Genomic DNA, 20,153 nt, shown 5'->3' with positions numbered 1-20,153 from the left:
AAACTTGAGTGAGTGAAGTCCTGGTCCAAAAGCAGTGTGGAATTTATTTTCTTTCACATCTGTACAAGTTGGTACAGGACGGTGTTTAAGGCTTTTACAGTATAATATTGAGGTTTTTGGGGTCATCGCTCATTTTTATATTATTACCATCCACATTATTCAAGTACAGGTGGGGTTCTGTCAAATTATTGTAAGAAATGTTGTGAGCAAAGTATTATGGATGTATACTGCAGATGCTACATTGTGCAGAAACCTGTTCAGATAAAATATTGATGAGCCAATCACTTAATATTTCATAACAATCAAAAACTGCTCTGCATGCTAGTGCTGTGTCAATTGATTTATATAGTGTAATATCATCAAGCAACATAGTCCCAATACACTTTACAATTACCAAGAAAATACATAGAACAGAACCAGAGCAAATTTAACACCAAACATTTGGAACATACAATGCATAAAATATAATCGAGGTAAGGTAACCACATTAACACATGATGGCTGATTTCTTACATTCTTCATGTGTCCCCTCTAATCACACCATAACATAAACAGTCACACTTTGTGCAAAACATTCACCAAGAATAATCCACATTTTTGTTTGTAAAGCCTAAAATTACAAGAAAGGAAAAAAAAACTCAAACTAAATACTAAAGTGAGAAAACAGCATAAATGATGATGCAATGTGAATTAATGTATAAAGCAAAATATATCCGTGTTGAAACGACTACACTACATCATTCAATACTTACAAATAACTGTATCAGGACTGATTTGGCAGACTAGCATGAGGACTTAATTGCTGTTGTTGATCTTGTACATGTTGCTTTATGGCTCTCAGTTTTGCTCATCAGACACAAATTCTACTTTGGAAGTCTCCTTGTATTGGCCTTCAATGTCGACACTAAACGAATAGGGATCACAGGCAAGGTTAAAGGAATCTTTTTTCAATCGATTTTGTCGCTTGAACTGCCTCGACCATAACATCTGAATTTTCTTTGGGCACCACACAAACTCATCTTTGTGATCGTAGCTGAAATAGGCAAACTTGATGAGATCCCGGCGCTGTTTCTTGTGGCGCACAGAAAACATGAAGTAGTTGAGGACACTGTCCTTGATATTTGGGAGTTCTTGGTATTTGAGAGTCTCCTCAAGGAAGAAGCGGACCAGAGGGGCTTGGTAGTGCGGGTATCCCAGGGTTCCCAGGCACTTCAGGATGCGGGTGATGCGCAGGCTGTTATGTGTGTGACTGTCAAACCGTAAAAAGTAAAAGATTATTTCGAGGGTTTTGTTACTTTTTGCGAGTAATGGTTTTCCTAAAATTCATAGACAGTTTACCCGTTCAGGTTTTTGAATCTGTCCCTCCAGTTCTGTCCTCTCCTCACTTCTCCTGTATCCTCGTTACACAACTCGATACCATAAAAGTCCAACATGAGCTTGTATGATCTCAGCAGATTTTCCTGTGCAGTGCTGTTTTGACAAAACTCCTGAAGGAAACACAACGTCCGTCAGAATATGTGAAGCGTTTTCTATTAAAAGTTTAACTTTCACAAGTTTACCTCAATTTCTTCCTTTGTCAGAGTACTGGCCTCATAGTTCACCCCTGGTTCTTGCAGGGGAAACAACCTTGGAAAGAAAAATGTTGTTCAAAATTGTAGCTGAATATTTTACCATACATCTGTGATTTAAAAGTAACTTACCATTGAATATAGGAGTGCACGGACTCCAGTGAGTCATACTGTCCATACCAATGTCCATGGAAATCCCTCAAGTAGAGACCTGATAAGAAATAGAAATCACTACCAGTAAATCAGTCTCTAAACAGTAGAGCCTGACCAAAATTAGATTTTTGGGGCCGATGTCAATACCAATATTAAGAAGTAAAAAAAAAAATTCTGATATCAATTTATTGACTCACTTGTGACTTGTGACAAAGAAATGTAATGGAGGTATTTTTACAGTTTGATTATAACAGTGAACTTCACTGGGAATTTGATGATTATAAAGAACAATTTATGTAAAAAGCAAATAGACTCCAAGGATGTTTTTAAGCATTATTTTCTGTGATTTTTTTTTTTTCATACTCAACATATATGCTGATATCGATATATCGGTGTGGTAGGCCACCATCAGCTGACCAGTGAATTCGTCAGGTTCTACTTAATAGATGGTCACAAATTCTTGAGTGATATTCTATCACGTAAATGTAACACTGCAGTTGCACTCATTTGATAAAATATATCACAAATTTAGGGCTTCATGGGCTCCATACAGCGTTCCAGTGACAGACGTACGTACCGTCTGGTAAGGTGGGTGTCTTATCCAGGTAGAAATTCAGATTTGGCTTGTCGTCCTACTCGAGAGAAAATAATTCCACAAAGACAAAGCATTTTTCTTCAAATAAATCAAATAAGTCGCATAAAACCACAATAAACACGTGTACATACAGGTGCTTGCTTTTTCCAGGGTTTTTGCCAGGGTTGGGTCTGTGGGGAAACATAATTGGTTAATGCTTAAACATGGGACAGTGTATATTTGCAGTGTGTTTGTGCGTTTGTGTACTTGTAACTTACAGGGTAGTTACGCCTGTAGTTTTGCATGTCCTTTGCAGCAGTTTCAAATCTGCTGAACTTGTGCTGGATCATAAAAAATAAAAGAGGATAAATTTATTATTGAAAAATGTACTCCCCACATGAGATTAAGGGGATTTCTTTTTTTTTTTAACCCTAAAAACCTAAAACTAAGAAGTGATTGCAGGATAGGAACTCCCAGCCTAAACTGTAAAGACCCTTTGGTTTACTCACATATCTGGAGGGTGCTAAACGCCTGCTCTTCCGGATTGTAATCTCGTCACTCTGCTCGGCCTCCCAGGTTGAATCATAGTCACAATACAACTCGTCCGTGGTCTCAACTCGATACTCTTCGCTGTCAAAGTCTTCCTCCTCTTCACCAACCTTCAGCCGCTTTTTAAAGGGCTCCGGGTCAAAGTCCGCGGCCCTTTTCCCCACGGCAGCCTCGTGTTGATGATCGTCGCGGAGAGAACTCGAGTCTTCCGGGGAATTTTTGTGCTCGTCGGTTACTTCGGGTTCATTTTCGCGATATTTTCGCCAGGATAATGCGAGTATCGGCGGAAACATACTTGTAATGCAGCGCCACAAAACAATCAATCCACGGCATAACCGCTCAAACCAAGACCTGTAAGGTACGGTGGAGCGGGGCCAGGCCATAGTATGTCTACCGAAGCGCTGACACAGCCTCACTGAGCAGATCGCAGTTGTTCTGTTTCACTTTCCTTTTCTCTCACACTCCCCTTACAGTGAAACGAAAACTTGCAGGACAAACAACACCTGCAACACACCAGCAGGGTAATGTTGCTCACGTGACGCAAACCTCCACCCGTTGTTGTGAAGCTATATGTAGCACACGAAGCATTATTAATCATTTCTTAATTGGGCCTATGTATGACGTTTTTCTTTTTTTGTTGTTGTTGTTGTCAAAAGCAGACTACTGCTATTATTAAAGAAGTACATTTCAGAGCATTTAAAGGGCTATTTGTACAGCCTGAAACACACTGACAGCTGCAGCTGCACTCGTTTAAATTGTGTTAAAACAATATGTAACAAGCCGTCCAAATACTTTACCTTTACCTTTTGTGCGATTCTGTGCTCGGTTATGTTTACAATAATACAACATATATGTATGCCATATCATATTACTTATATAGAGGTCGTATTATCAACTATTAATCCTAAGGGGTAGACGAAAGGCTGTGTTTGTGAATGAGAGTGAGCGTACTGTGCCAAACCAAAAGGTCACAGGGGGGGTCGGCAACCTGTGGGGTCACATACTGTTGTTCTTCGAGGCATAAACAGGAACAGACGGCTGTCCCGAGGACTCCAGGGTGTGAAGGAAGACAACCACCACCTCGGCCAACCAACAAAGGGACACATCAATACACATGACTTTTTGGTGTCTGGACTATAAGAAGACTGGGTCAAGGATAGTCAGGAGGTCAGACTTCGTGAACTGACATACTCTGTTGCGGTCAGAGAAACATAGTCTGGACCCAGAGCTCTGTAAACTGATTATTCTGCGGCTGTTAAATAAATATCTTGAAGCCTGACATCTTCTCCTATTGCCTCATTAAAGAACACGCAGGACTGGGGGCTGACACATTTTGGCTTTGTACTAGCAGGAGCCCAAGTCCAACAATACCCATGTTTAAAAAAATGATTAGCACAAATTTATAAAGACATCAGTTTCATAACTGCTGAATAAATATAGACTGGTAAATTACAGTCGTATGAGAAGTGTTCAGATTGGATGGCACTCAAATACAAATAGAGTCCATTAGCCTATCTAGTTAAAATGGCCCTTTGGTCTGCATTGGAAGACTGAAATACTTTAATTACACAGATTTATAATTGTTTACCACATGTTTGTTGTGAATTAATAAATAAATTCCCGGATTATTATTTAGTAAGGGTTTGCATGAATAAAAAAAAAAAAAACAACTGACGATTTACAAAACCTTTGATTTTTTTTTTTACCACAAGAGATCCAAAGTTGATTAATTAAAGTGGAACGGTTTTTTTCCCTCCTCATTATGGCAATAAAACACAGAGGAATATTTGTGTATTCCTTACTCATTCACCAAAATGCAGAGTTAATGAGTAAGGTAAAGTGTTGGACTTGGGCTCCTGCTAGTACAAAGCCAATATGTGTCAGCCCCCAGTCCTGCGTGTTCTTTAATGAGGCAATAGGAGAAGATGTCAGGCTTCAAGATATTTATTTAACAGCCGCAGAATAATCAGTTTACAGAGCTCTGGGTCCAGACTATGTTTCCCTGACCGCAACAGAGTATGTGTCAGTTCACGAAGTCTGACCTCCTGACTATCCCTCACCCAGTCTTCTTATAGTCCAGACACCAAAAAGTCATGTGTATTGATGTGTCCTTTGTTGGTTGGTCGAGGTGGTGGTTGTCTTCCTTCACACCCTGGAGTCCTCGGGACAGCCGTTTGTTCCTGTTTATGACTCGAAGAACAACAGTATGTGACCTCACAGGTTGCCGACCCCGCCTGTGACCTTTTGGTTTGGCACAGCAGTCTCACTCTCATTCACAAACACAGCCTTTTGTCTGCACCTTCATTCACAAACACACTCATCAATCCAAAATTATTAGTAGTGTCAAAATAGTAAATCTGTTTACCATAGCAAGCATTTTTGTTTCAAGATATTTGATTTGAATTATGTTCAAGCTTATTTCTTTGCTTTTATTGATCCAGCTCAGTGTATTTTGTACTCTAAAATGCAGGAAACAGAGTTGATGAGGTAGTCTATACATAACAAGACATGATCCTGGTGGAAAATATTTCGCTGATTTTTGTTTTTTTCATTAAATCTGAGAGGTTGATACAGAAAATGATACAATTGATGTAAATTCAAAACACAGCTACTAAAGTCAGCTAGAATTTACTTTAATTTGAAAAAAGAATGATGAAGATTTGTGGTCATAGTCATCCTTACACCAGGTGTCTCAACCAGAAAATCTTTCTGAATGATTCATAGTGGAATTAAGGACCACATCCATGCCCTTTTGGTTAATAAGGCTCAAAGGACTTTTCACATTAGCTGCAAAGTTCAAACCTGTTTCCCTCAGTGACATTGATGACTACGTCACCAAAGAGACATTTGCCTGCAAGTTTGTCTTAAGCGTTTACTTTTTGTTTTGTTTTATTGCATTGAATAGAGGTGGCATTTTTATTTTTATTACAAAAGGACTTTATGTCTCCGTACTAAATAATCATCATAACCACTGTTCTTATCTCCACTGCTGCCACCGGCTGTTATCATTTTAAAGATAGCCTCATGTTTGCAGTATGTTTCCCTGCCTCATTTTCTTTAGGAATAGCACTTGATGAGTGTCTCAACTCCACTCAGTGGACATCCTGCTCTTAATGTCTTCCTGTGGAAGATAAAAGGATGCATGAACTGTCCTGTACTGCACAGAGATAGGAGATGAGCACATTAGATAATGCAGCATCATTTCATGGATAGGGTTGTTAAACCACAGGGCCGTTTGTATGAAAGTCACTTGTCTTTTGCATTGATTGTACACAACACTAATGAGCTAATGTTTATTTATGGCTGTATAAAATTATTTTCATCATTATTTGTTTCTTACCAAATTAAATGTAGAAGGAATTGATCTGGAATAATATTGATGCGAGCCCCATGTGCTCTCATTTCGTGGTCTCTGGCGAAGCAATTATGGCTCAGGGACTCCTTTCAAAAGTAGATAATTGCCCTGACTGCCAGTGGAGAAAATCAAACCTCATCTGAACTGTTAACATCTGCTCAGCAGGAGATTCATTTGTGCTCACGATAGCAGGTTAAGGTCCTGCACGGTCTCTACAAGATAAAAACATAACACAGAGCCATATGTTCTGTAGGTACTGGAGGCAATAAATGTGGATTTTATTGACAGATCTTTGGTTCTTTATGGCCTGCTTTAGTGTGTAAATAGTGTCTACAAATTGAAATGGTTTCCTGAAATAGAAGGGACTACATGCAGAATAGGAAACAGCCTATTTTCTGGTTCCAGTGCAGTGTCTCAAACTAGCATAAGAATGAGCAATGAGCTCAGTAAATGCAACAGGAACCCTCAGTGAGGCTCCATAAATGAGGTCCCAGAGCTGTTGCACTGATACATGCACACAAATCATCTCTGGTCTCTCTCACTCGGCCTGCGGGCTGGACTTAGTTAATGATGACGGCAGGGTGGTGGATCACTCAGCGACTAAGTGTGCTTGATAAAGGTCAGCGCTACCACCAGCTAATGCTTCATCGCTCAGAGTAATACTTTAGTGAGCGTAATGTGAATACTCTGCACATGAACGCTTCACAGGGCAACGTCATCAAGACAGTAGAGTCTAGAAAGGCCAGCTGTTTCTGCTGTGCTTCTCTGACGCAGCCACAGACACGACAACACACTCAGTCACTCTGACACTTGTGTATCCCAAATGTCTCCAAACACAGGGTCAGGGATCAACAGCTGATTGAGTCAGGCTTAGAAAGGGTGCAGTATAAATACTCCACAAAATGGGATGATGGTTAAAGAAATGTGACCCAAAGTTTGTATTATAGATCCATATATACAGTACATACTCACATACATACATTCATGCATGTATCCATATGTACTCGCATGGACAGATACATACATACATATATACTGTATATATATATATAGATCCATGAATAGTAATATACGCACATATATACAAACACATTCACACATACATGCAAACACACAAACATATATAGCCTACATATACATTTCCAGTATGTGCATTGGAGACTTCAACTTTCTACATTATTGGCTTTAAATATTCACTTCATTTTAAACAGACTTTTAAAACAAGCATTGAACATTTTTCCTCCTCAACAGATGAATGTGAAAACTAATTCTGCACATACATCCTTCACGGTGATCACGGAGAGGTAACAGTAAGTGGAGGGGAGGCTGCCACAGAACAAGAGCAGGTGTGCACCTGTTAAAACCTTTAGATGTTCAGTAAACAAGGCCATGTGAGCATCTTTAAGTAGGCTAGACAAACATCCTGTGGAAAGTCAAGATGCAGCCAGCTGGTGAGCTCAGGTAACTTGCACAGACACGTTCGGTGCCATTTCAGCAGACGACACGCGAACACAAAAGGCGACAATTTCAGCACGCAGTCCATTTCGACACGCTGTAATCCTAGCAGGCCAAAAGGGGCCAACACATCAACTCTCTGCAGATGAATGCAGCCCATGCAGGATGCTTCTGTGTCCTCTCTGCGTCCGTCCCTGTGAGCAGCAGCACCCTCCCTCTGTGAGCACTCTGGAGTTGAGGATGAAGACGCAGAACATCAGGACCCTCTTTCTTATCCTCTGCATTATTGTGTACCTGCTCATTGGGGCCGCTGTTTTCGACGCACTGGAGTCGGAAAGTGAGAGTTCAAGGAAAAAAGTGCTGGAGCAAAAGCTGAACGAGCTGAGGAAAAAATACGGCTTCGTCGAGGATGATTTCAGAGAGATTGAGAGAGTGGTACTCCAGTCGGAGCCGCACCGCGCCGGGAGACAGTGGAAGTTCGCCGGCTCTTTTTATTTTGCCATCACTGTTATCACCACGATCGGCAAGTATTTAATAGTACTAAATAGTTTTTTTTTTTTTTTCCATACTAGGCAAGCGGGTTTTGCATGTGTGTGTTCGTATGCTGAAGGACAAAGGGACCTAATCTATAGGGGCCACACTGAAGAGAAATAGATGAAACAATACAGCCACACAGAGGGAAGGGGGAAGGGGAGGGTGGTAGTAGGCTACACGATTATGGATGGGGATTAAAGTTTGTGATTATCATGATTTTCCACTCAATAGCAATTTGTGGATAAAGTAGACTGACAACCTGCACTTTGTCATCTTATATTACTTGAAGGAATATTCCACCAACATTCTTTTGTTAGGGTGTAAAGATAAAAAAAAGTTTGTAGTTTGGATCCTCGCAGAAAACAAAGCCCCTGGTCAGGAGTTACAATGAATGCAAGTAGTATGAGCAAAATCATGGATTAGGATTGATGCAGTATGGCCTTTGTAGCCATATTTTAGTAAAAAAAACAAAACTAAAAAACTTTGCATATGGAGCAGAGAAATGTATTATTGCAGGAGTGCAGACGTTTTTAGAAGTACTTAACTTCATACTATTTTTGATCACCATTTGAAGCCTTTTCATGTAACATTGAATATAGAGGTGACTGTAAAAGATGTAACCATCAGCATTTTACACCAACATTTCAACGCTAGAGGCTAAGTGTCTTTAACCCAATCAGAAACTGAGTGTTGAGCGCTAAAGGTTGATATTTAAAGTTTGAAATGTCAGCACAGATTCACGGCAAAGTGTAATACAGCTCTCAGTCCACTAGAGGAGACCATGTCAGTGTCATGTTTAGCCTCACTGTTGCGGGAGAAGTAAACACACTCATGACCAGGGTCGTGACTGTGTGTTGTTCCATCAATGTTCCATCAAAACTGCGAATAAATTTCTCATTTACAACTTTTCATGTGCAACGAGGTTGTTCAGGGTTGGTCTTCCTACTGTTGTTTCACTACTGACAGTGTTTAGATGGATATTAACATTTGTATGACTTTATGATTAGAGTGGTCCAATTGTAAAGGTAGAGTCAAATAACAGGGCAAATATTTGTAGGATGGAAGTAACATGACCTAAAGGTGGAAAAGGTTAAATGTTTCATGACTTGGTTCAAACAGTTCCAGGATTCCTGTCCAAGCTCAGCCTGAACAGGTCTAATTAACCAGACAAAGTGAAAACACCCGTGTGCTGGGTTTGTTACGTTAAAAAGCGGAACTGTTATTTTCTTTTCTTCTGCTGGCTAGTGTTTTTTTTATACATTATTATGTAGATGTTTATTTATCTTCCCACTTTACCATTTTTACATATCACACAAGTAATACACCCACCAGTCGGCTACATGTCAGTGACATGTTTTGCTTTGCCTACGGCATGAAAAGTAAGGTGCCACCAAAAGCCAAATGGTTAGATTTATGAAAATTAATACTTGGTTATGGGTTAGAAAAAGATGTCTTTAACGAAAGCCATTGTTGCTTTCATTGACTTGAACCCTGGTCTCCTGGAATGAAGTCCTGGGTTTGATCCATTGAACCACCCTAAGCCCAGTTCCCTACTTCCTCACTTTTGGAGTTTGTCAAAAGACCTCTGTCACATAACCTCATTCTTCAACCCTGGCCCTACTGGCGGCTACTTTTCACACCTAGGTTAGGCAAAACGTGCCACTGACACGGCATCCTCTAGTTGACTGATATATATATATGAACATACTGGCAGGAACATTGTCTACTATTCGCTTAATTTCCAATCTTCTCTGCCAGATGGTTGACCTCACCTGCTAACTTAGTATCCTTACTATTCGGTGCTGGGCAAGTGGTGTGCACTGGTAATGTTAAAGCCTCAATGGTGAAAGCAGCTGCCAGCTACCGCAAGAAATGAGGTTGATGAAAGCGGCGTGAGTAAACCAAATGAGTGAAGTAGCTGTCATGAAAGCAGTTGGCTGAAAGATGGTACAATGCTCTGCACAGCTGAGTCAAACTGTATCGGATGATAACTGTGCGTTTTTTTTTTTTTAAAGCCTCTGGTTTACACATTGTCATCTGATCCATTGGAAGCAGCAACAAGCAGAAACATGTTGATTACTGCAACTTTACCCATATAAACAGCTAAATTCAGACCAACTGTATGTAAAGTCTAAGCAGTTTTTACTGACAGTAATTTAAAGACTTGACTTGGACCAGCACAAAGTGATGTGTGAGTGAATGAAACAGCAGTACTTGACATTACGTGACCTGCATTATACTGTGACTTTGTAGGTTATGGCCACGCTGCTCCACGCACTGACGCTGGCAAGGCCTTCTGTATGTTTTACGCAGTCTTGGGCATTCCTCTGACGCTGGTCATGTTCCAGAGCCTGGGCGAGAGGATCAACACTTTGGTGCGATACCTCCTGCGCAGAGCCAAGCAGGGCCTCGGCTTACGGAAGACAGAGGTGTCAATGGGGAACATGGTACTCATGGGTTTGCTGTCCTGCATGAGCACATTGTGTATTGGAGCTGCAGCATTCTCCCATTTTGAGGACTGGACCTTCTTCAATGCCTACTACTATTGCTTCATCACGCTCACCACAATCGGCTTTGGGGATTTTGTTGCCCTGCAGAAAAGGGATGCCCTCCAGAAGCGACCCCCCTATGTGGCCTTTAGCTTCATGTACATTTTAGTAGGGCTGACGGTCGTCGGAGCTTTTCTTAACCTGGTGGTTTTGCGGTTTCTCACGGTAAACTCAGATGAGCCAGATGCGAGGCACGAAGCAGAGGGAGAAGAGCGGGGATCACAGCCTAAGGACACGCAGGAGGACAGGGAGGCATCAGACGCCGGAGCAGAAACTGCTGAATGCAAACACAGTAAAGATGGACACAGCAGCCGGTGCAACCTTACCCTCCCAATGGAGGGGGGCACTAGCTGTCTCAGCCTCCTCCCTTCTTCTGCAGAGGAACACAGACTTATTACATCTGAGCACTCGAAGCTCCCTGAAACCAGCAGACTCAGGGCCTTGTTCTCCCGCATGTGCTGTGGCCTGGACATTTACGGCAGCAACCCTCAGCCTCACCACGACCAGACAAGCGGCCACAGCAACCCTGTTTTTTACAACTCCATCTCCTACAGGGTGGACCGGGGCTCCTGCAGTACATGCACCGTGTCGTCACGGGCCTCCCCCGGTGGCGGGGCTCTCTGTCTGGGCAAGAACGATCCTCACACCAGGCGGAGGTCCCTCTAACTCTGAAAGTTTGGACTTCAAGTTGAAGGGCCCTATGTTTTGAACTTTTTGTGCACACCATAAAGCAGATTTAGCCATCTGATTTTCTGTTTTATGGGACAAATTGCTTTCTTTAGTCATGAATGTAGCACAACTTGATGTCAGACAAAATGTAGGTTAAATTAAAGCTCATAGTTTATAGTGTATTTTTTTTACATATATATTTTATATATATATGTATATATATATATATATATATATGTATATATATAATATATATGTAAAAAAATAAATAATATATATATATATGTATATATATATATATATATATGTATGTATATATATAATATTACTAGCTGAAAACCTATAAAAACAAATTAAAGTAAATCTGTAAACCAAAGTTTATTCTCCTTTACTGTTCCACTCTACTGTATTGTATAAAAGCCACAGAGAGTGTGTAGTCTACTTGCAAAAAAAGGATCTCATGTGCTAGAGAAAGGTGAAGCTATCTGCATGAATATCTTAGCTGTCAGACTTTCCGTAGTGTTGTCACCTGTGACCTTTAGATATTTTCAGTAAGTAATCAACGCTGTTTTTCTATTATAAATGTTCACACCGGTTGCTCTGGTTGGTTCCCTAGGTGACGTTTCCATCCTCGTTGCTCAGTGTTGCGGAAACTGCAGACGAACAGGTATAGTACAGTAGGCATTGATCGCCTGGAGGCAGCCGCCAGTCAAAGGTGTGACTTCCAAGACGGCGTCATCTGTTATAAATGAGTGTGTCAACAAAAAGTGAAAAGTGAGCAGTTGCACGAAAAATGATGGAAAATTAGAACGGTCTCTAAATGAGGATTCAATTGCCTTCTTAGATGTGTGATTGAATCTCACATCGCTATCATTCAAATCAGATTTTGAATACAAACCACTGAGACATGGAAATGCTTTTATTTCCATCTCTTACTTTATCTGAAAAAAATGTTTTGTTTGTTTACTTGCACTTGTTAACTTAAGTGGCACTGCAATGATATCTACACATCAAGTTCATTTTACTCATCACGAGTGGTAGCCAGCCTGTCAAAACATATGTATAATGTCTTCTGTGGCTCTATAGGAGCTTCCCACAGTCTGGAATACAGCTGATGTTGTAAACTGGAGGTTGGGAAGGGAGGCTAAAACAAAAATGTATTGCATTATGGGTAGGGGTAGAATGTAAATATGTACATTTACTCTAAAACTGTAAAATATATTCTCTATTGTTTTTACTTCACTGCATTTATTCGGTTGCTGTATTTAATTTTCAGATTCTTAATAACTTCCACCATTGATTATGGGAAATGTAATGTTTTTAAGCTTGACCCATTCCAGGAGCATAAAGGTAGGAAAACTCATCGTCTCCTGCATCCATTTTAAACCATTCTGCCTTTAATCTGTCTCTTGTAGGTTCCCCAGCCATATATGCGTGCAATATTACATTTCTATTTCACTGGTAAATTTGTTCAGTCAAGACATGCAAAGAAAAATAGAGGATGTTGATCAAAGTTTGATGTTTTAACAGATTTTCCTCTCATCTCCCTTTGCAGCTTCACGTTGACCTTTTCTTCTATTTCTACTTTTAGTCAGCAGGGTGGTACAGTGTTGAGAATTTCCAAAGTCTTAACTTCAATTAGTTTCTATTAAATAAAATGATTGACCAATTTAAAACTCATATTTGATGCTGGACTTGAAAAAAAAAACGGTGACTTAGGAACCGCCCATTAACGAGAGAAGCAATGATGGGAAATGTGTGCCCTGTTGAATACGGAAGAGAAACGACAATGAACCTTCAGGTGCCCTGCAGCTGATCTTCGAATCAGAGTGACTTCATTTTAAATTACAATTTTATATCTCCTTCTTTTAATATTTCATTCATCTGTGACTGGCCTGTTCTCTGACCTCCCTGTGGAGGGTCAGCTTGAGGATCACTCAAGTTTTGCATTACATTACATCATTAATAGGAGCCCCTAGTGTTGCCGGTAGTGACCAGAATGTAATTTCTCCTGGTACCCATTTCTCACACTAGGGAGCAGCATTGGTCTACATAAAGCACAGGCTGAACTCTGCCAGATCTGCAACACCGACAGTTTGGTTTGCAGAGATCTTTGCACAGTGACATTTTATTTTCCAACTTATGGAACAAAGAACGACAGTAAGCTCTGAACAATGAGCTTTGTTGCATAGAGATCACTTTCTTGTGAGTGATGAAAGCTGGAATCTAACTTGAATAATTTTCTCCATTAATATGTTCCTTTTTCTTATGTTTTGATGCCTTAGATGCCTTCTCATGTCTCTGGCTGTCACTGCCCCAACACTCTAAAAGTAGTAAGACCAATCTCCACACACCACTGATCAAATACAATGACACATAAGAGGCACATGATGGTATAAAATGAATTGGACATGCAGAATGAGTAGCTTTACTCCAAAACAAAGACTATGTGTAAAGATTTCCTGCACTTGCAGCTCATGCATGACTGTGAAGAAGCGCGACACCCCTGATTGAGTTTTTTTTCAATCTTCTTTTACAGCTCTGTGAGTGGCAATCAGTTGAGCCGTTTTTTTTATGACAAGAAAGATAATGTAGTTTTTTATGTGCATATAATGGATTTTACAGGTAGTAAGCTGAAGGTGGTGGTGGTAATCTTTTTAAAATTATATTTCTTTTAATGCAGAAGACTTTAGTTGAGGGCAGTTTTCATGCACACACTCAAGCATGCTCACTTCTGTTCACATTTATGAAAATACAGTTCTGTGGGAAGTCTATTCATTTAGGTATTATGGTCTGTTCTTTATTAGGACTCTTCATTCTTCAATAAACTCTGTTTAACTCTGTTGGAGACTAAATAAATGACTGCAAATCTATAAATGTGAATATTCATGCAGCAATGCTTAAATTCCTGTAAAGAAATTACAGAACAATGGGAACTTTCTATTAACCTCACCATCAATTGATTTTAATGTTAAATTCCATTATCAAAGCTGCACACATGCTCATCCACTGCAGTGGTTCAGGCCTGAAACTGTGGCTGAATAATTAATTATATTGTTTGGTATATTTCTTTGTGAACACACCCTGTTAAATTATTATTGGTGCAGTCGTATGTAGAGGATACAAGATTAAATCGGAAACAAGCCGCTGGTTCAAGCAGAGTGCAGCTCGACTTTTTCGAAAGGGTAAATAGCTTTAATATGGCAGAAATATGAGCAGGAGGCTCATAATAGAAGCTGTATGCAAATAAAGTATTTATGAATGTACAAATAAACTGAACCAACAGGGTAGTGGTGGCCATGTTTTGTTTACGGAGAAATATATTTGCCTTTCAGGAGAAACTGGGAGATTATGAGTTATTCTCTTGGAATGAAATCAGAATGCATTCACTGCGGCTCAGAGTGAACACAATGAAAGATTACAGTAGTACAAACAACAGTCATATTTATTCAGATTAATTAAATAAGAAGAAAATGGGAATCGTTCAGAGAGCATTGAGAAAACAGACATTAATAGATGTTCTTGGGGGGGGGGGGGTGAGAGGGGGGGGGGGGTAATTGTTCATTAGTTTGAATTTCCAGCCAATTCGCTGCTTGTGTTGAACAGGGTGAAAAAGCTGCTTTTACTCAGTGGTTGTCCCCTTCAATCAGACACCATATTTGTAACACTGTCTTTCTTTGACATTTTGTGTCAAAGAGATCACGCTGCTTGATTACATTACATTACATTACATTTCATTTAGCTGACGCTTTTATCCAAAGCGACTTCCAATAAGTGCATATCAACCATGAGGGTACAAAACCCAGAACAACAGGAATCAGGAAAATACAATTTCTTCCAAGAAAGCCAAACTACAAAGTGCTGTCAGTAAGTGCCATTTTAAGTGCTACTAAAGTTCTACTGTTCAAGGTAAAAGTCGGAAGAGGTGTGTTTTTAGTTTGCGGCGGAAGATGTACAGAATTTCTGCTGTCCTGATGTCGTTGGGGAGCTCATTCCACCATTTAGGAGACAGGACAGAAAACAGTCGTGATTTTGTAGAGTGTTTAGCTCGCAGCGAGGGAACAACAAGCCGATTGGTCGAAGCAGAGCGGAGGGAGCGGGCTGGGATGTAAGGTTGGACCATGTCCTGGATGTACACTGGACCCGATCTGTTCACAGCACGGTACGCAAGTACCAATGTTTTGAAACAGATGCAGGTAGCTGCTGGTAACCAGTGAAGGGAGCGGAGGAGGAGCGGAGTAGTGGGAGTGAATTTAGGAGGTTAAAGACCAGTCGAGCTGCGGCGTTCTGGATGAGCTGCAGAGGTCGGATGGCACTAACAGGTGGACCTGCCAGGAGGGAGTTACAGTAGTCCAGACGTGAGATGACCAGAACCTGGACCAGAGCCTGGACCAGAACCTGGACCAGAACCTGGACCAGAAACTGGACCAGAACCTGGACCAGAACCTGGACCAGAACCTGTGCCGCCTTCTGAGTGAGAAGAGGACGTATTCTCCTGATGTTGTGCAGCATGTATCTACAGGAACGTGTTGTTGCAGCGATGTTGGCAGAAAGAGAGAGTTGACTGTCGAGTGTCACGCTGAGGTTCCTAGCAGTCAGGGTCGGGGATAACACAGAGTTGTCCAAGGTAATAGTCAGGTCGAGGGTGGGAGAGTCATTCCCTGGAAGGAAGAGCAGTTCGGTCTTGTCGAGGTTGATTTTCAGGTGGTGTGAGGACATCCACTGAGAGATGTCAGTCAGACAGGCAGAGATTCGTGCTGCTACCTGTGTTTCAGATCGGGGAAAAGAGAGGATCAGTTGGGTGTCATCAGCATAGCTGTGGTAGGAAAAGCCATGCGAATGAATGACAGAGCCGAGAGAGTTGGTGTACAGAGAGAAGAGGAGGGGACCCAGGACGGAGCCTTGAGGGACACCAGTAGTGAGAGGACAAGGTTCAGACACAGATCCTCTCCAAGTTACCCGGTAGGTGCGGTCGTTGAGGTAGGATGAGAACAGGGAGAGAGCAGAGCCTGAGACACCGAGGTCCTGAAGGGAGGAAAGAAGGATCTTGGTGGTTCACTGTGTCGAATGCAGCAGAAAGGTCAAGAAGGATCAGGACAGAGGAGATAGAGGCTGCTCTAGCAGTGTGAAGCTGCTCAGAGACAGCAAGGAGGACCGTCTCTGTTGAGTGGCCTGCCTTGAAACCAGACTGGTGGGGGTCAAGAAGGTTATTATGGTGAAGATAGGAGGAAATCTGATTGGAGATAGCTCGTTCGAGAGATTAATTGCAGTTTGAATTAAGCCTTAAAGGAGACTTTGAGTCACCCCTTAATCAATGCAGATTCAAATCTGTAATAGTGTCATCCAAATATGATGACAGACATCATGAACTGCCAAACAAGTAAGGTGAATGATATCACTGACACTGCTTTGTCAGATCTAAAAGACCTATAGTATGTTCAAGTAGCCACACTGGTGTATATCAGGTGTTTGAATCTTATTGGTCTAACATGCTGTCAAACATTCCCTCTTCTTTCCATTTATATGTAAAATGACTCACATTATTTATATCCTGCTGCAACAGAAAACAAGGCCTTTTCGCAGATACTGCACTGTTTCTCAAACTATTGTGAGTCAAATGCTGTTTTAGCCATTCATGTGACCTGGCCCAAGGGAGGGCAGTGTCTGTCGGTTGGTTGATGCACTACTTATGTACAGACTGAAGTATCTCAACTGCTCATTTCAATGGTATTTGTTTTGGAATTTTGGAATTCGAGGATAAAACCTACAATGACACATTAAAATCAATTTATTAGAAACACTGCAGTTAACACTGTATGTTTGTTTTTCACACTTTAGATGGAAATTGTTTGGTTAAACTGAGGTTAAATTAGCAGTTATATTTAAGTGGACTGCCGTCCATCCCTGGCTTTTTGCAAACAAGTTAAATTAGCCCTCTAATTGATTCTGCCTATAGCTGCTTGGCCTGAATGCAAAAAAAACCCCCAGCTGTGTACTCTTAATCTGGTTGTGAGTTGACAGGTTGAGGTGACAGAAGGGTTGATTTTGTAGTGTGTGGATTGTGTGTGTAGATAGTGTTTCAAAGATGATCTGTCAAAAACATGCAAAACCTGTGGCTCTGTGTATGACGATTATTCATGAAGTTTGAGGGTCGTGCAAATTACAGGAGTTTCCCGGAAGAAACAACAAATTGGGAGGGTGCCAGGAGACAGCCCTGAAATATGGGAGGAAAAAAACGGGAGGGTTGGTAGGTTGGCCATGAGGTTGGAAACATTTGAATGGACTGATGTGAATTTGCCACAGGCAGGGTGATAGATATGAATGGCTTGATGATGACTCAACTTTCTGTCAAGTGCCATCACCAGGTTAAATTTACATTTGTAGAATATTTTAGTTTATGATCAAATACAGAATATACTGACATAATTCATATTGACCTCAGCTGTGCTTGGTGTTTCGCAGATGTTAGCATACTAACAGGCTCAACTAAGACAGTGAACATGGTACATTGTCACCGTGTGCGTTTATCTCAAAGCTCTGTTGTAAATAAAGCCTCACGGAGATACTAATGTCGTGGCTATATACTCTTTTTTGTTTGTTTCTCACATAGTTGGAAATTTGAAATAAATGTTGAACCTATGTGAACCACGTCAGCACAATTAAAGTAGCATAAAAACAAAATAGCTTTTGATTCAGTCTTTTCCTTTAGGCAGAGGATATAAAACCATCAAGGTTGACTGTTATCTATTTCCTCCTCAGTTCTACAATTTAACCAAACAAATGCTTCTCTGAACACATGACTTCCTGTCTGAACAGAGGCTCGGGGATGGAACGAGAGAGGAAGAGAGTAATAGGTGATGAAGTGAAGCTCTTATTCTCCTTGGACAATATATCTGTGGCCATGAAGCAAGGTTGTGGTCAGTGGCAGATTAATGTCTGTGTGAAAGTGTGTTCATTGGGTCTGAGTGCTCCTCTGTTAGAGGACAGGTTATAAAAAGTGAAGATGTAAGAAGTGAAGTCAAAAGCTTATCATGAAAGTAATGGTGTCCAAGAGGCTCAGCAATATAGAACAATGTAGTTGTTGTGAGATGAGGTAATTTGTCTGTTCTACAAAATCTGTGACTGGTAGCCTCTCACTGTTGAACAGGTCACACTTATCTCCCGTCCACTAGCGCCACATTTTTCTCATTATGTGCAGCTCTACATGCTCAAATGTGTTTCCTCCAGTGAGTAAGACTGATTCAGAAGTTGCTGTCGGAGCAGAATTTGAATGAGTGAGATAAGGCAAAAAAAGGGAAATGCAACACAATGGCCCCTCAGTGCTGTTAGATAACAAATGTATCCTTTTTAATTTATTTTTTTATTTTTAGACGTACTGTGGAGGGAAGAAATGAAAAGAGGACCCTCATAAAGAATAGTTCCCATTGGAGATATGAGACTCAATTTATTCATAGTTCTTATGCTCAGCGGAGTAAAGGATTGACAACAGAATGATTTGCTGCATCTGTTAATCTTCCTAAATGAGCAAGCAGTCAGATCTTTGCTTCGGCCCCTGCAATAAATATTTTACAATACTACACATCAGTTTTCTTCCATTTTTGTCTTTTTTTTTGTTTTTTTTGTCCCAGTCAACTGCGAGAAGCTCAAACTATTCCTACTGTGTCATGAAGCACGGCTGTATCTTCCTTCATATGGAGCCATGCCCTTTAAAGAGCAGCCTTTGCCACTGAGAAGAAGGGACATTTATTTAGCCATTTAAGCCAGTGTACACATGGTGACATAAAAGTGCAGTATTTCACTGTGATAGCTCTTCTAGTATGTACATATGTTCATTCATTAAGATCTTAGTGAGCCTCACAACCAATTAAAGTAATCATCTATATCTGTGGACCATTCCTTTGTCCACCATAAAGATATATTTTGTTTGCACAGGGAGTATCAGTGATGACCAGAGCAGCCTCTGAAAGAGTCCACTCTGGTGAAATGGTTCCTTTTGAACAATCACTGCTGTTTATCGCAACACCATATCCTGCCTCTCATTTTTTTCTATCTGTAATATAATGATTTTAATATTCCATTGACTGTGTCTTTGCTGGTCTGCTGAGCAGGAAGCAGACGTTTCCATCAGCAGAGCTGCGCCTGGCATTCATCATCAAAGGTCTGCCCAGGAAACAGACAGATTTATATACTCATCTGCATCTGCTTGGTATGCCAACTGGGTGAACATCCACATCATCCTACCCACACTGTTATTTCTGATTAGCATATAATGCATCAATTACTTCACTTTCACTAAACAGAAAAGCTACAGCAAGTTTTGTTTCCAAGGCAACTATGAAGAGTGCTGGCGGCAGGAGTAAATTAGTTTGGCAGTGGAAGTTATATTGTGATGGCAAGAGCCAAATATGGGACAACAATTGCTGTCCGTCACAGCTGATCCCAACATATGGAACATGATAAGGAAGTGTACTGAGGACTGAGCAATTTAACAAAACCAAAAGAGGTAGATAAACAAACACAAACATAACGGTGTTTCCGCACTTGTGACGACCAAAACTCAAACAGACGCACAAGTCACACGTGATTGTCTTATCTAGCATACTGACATTTTTACATTTAAAAATATCGCTGAGTTTATTACATGACATTATCCCACTGTACTGTTTCACAATGAACGTGACTCATAGATGTTTTTTCTTCTTTGGAGCTGACTTCACTTGGAGACATGCTGTCTATAATTACACCAT

The 20,153-nt window shown here is 40.8% G+C and overlaps 2 protein-coding genes across 2 annotated transcripts; one reads left to right on the top strand and one right to left on the bottom strand.

Annotated features, from left to right (window-relative positions):
• Nucleotides 1-325: 325 nt before the first annotated feature.
• On the bottom strand, nucleotides 326-3,249 carry LOC138201283 (opioid growth factor receptor-like). Its single transcript, XM_069154688.1, has 8 exons — nucleotides 2,805-3,249; nucleotides 2,574-2,636; nucleotides 2,448-2,486; nucleotides 2,299-2,353; nucleotides 1,701-1,779; nucleotides 1,560-1,626; nucleotides 1,339-1,487; nucleotides 326-1,249 (listed from the first exon to the last, which is right to left on the bottom strand). The coding sequence occupies exons 1-8, from the start codon at nucleotides 3,225-3,227 to the stop codon at nucleotides 838-840; spliced, it is 1,287 nt and encodes a 428-aa protein (XP_069010789.1). The 5' UTR covers nucleotides 3,228-3,249; the 3' UTR covers nucleotides 326-837.
• Nucleotides 3,250-7,894: 4,645 nt separating this feature from the next.
• LOC138199480 (potassium channel subfamily K member 15-like) lies at nucleotides 7,895-11,403 on the top strand. The gene is made up of 3 exons (XM_069151596.1): nucleotides 7,895-8,177; nucleotides 10,442-11,017; nucleotides 11,150-11,403. Exons 1-3 carry the CDS (start codon nucleotides 7,895-7,897, stop codon nucleotides 11,401-11,403), a joined length of 1,113 nt encoding a protein of 370 aa, XP_069007697.1.
• The last annotated feature ends 8,750 nt before the right edge of the window (nucleotides 11,404-20,153 follow it).

Source organism: Embiotoca jacksoni, unplaced genomic scaffold (genome assembly GCF_022577435.1).
Source record: "Embiotoca jacksoni isolate LCO1_2020_lvr unplaced genomic scaffold, fEmbJac1.0.p SCAF_1, whole genome shotgun sequence".
NCBI lineage: Eukaryota > Metazoa > Chordata > Actinopteri > Embiotocidae > Embiotoca > Embiotoca jacksoni.
Note: the sequence above shows the minus strand (reverse complement) of the source record. Positions and strands in the feature narration are given on the sequence as shown.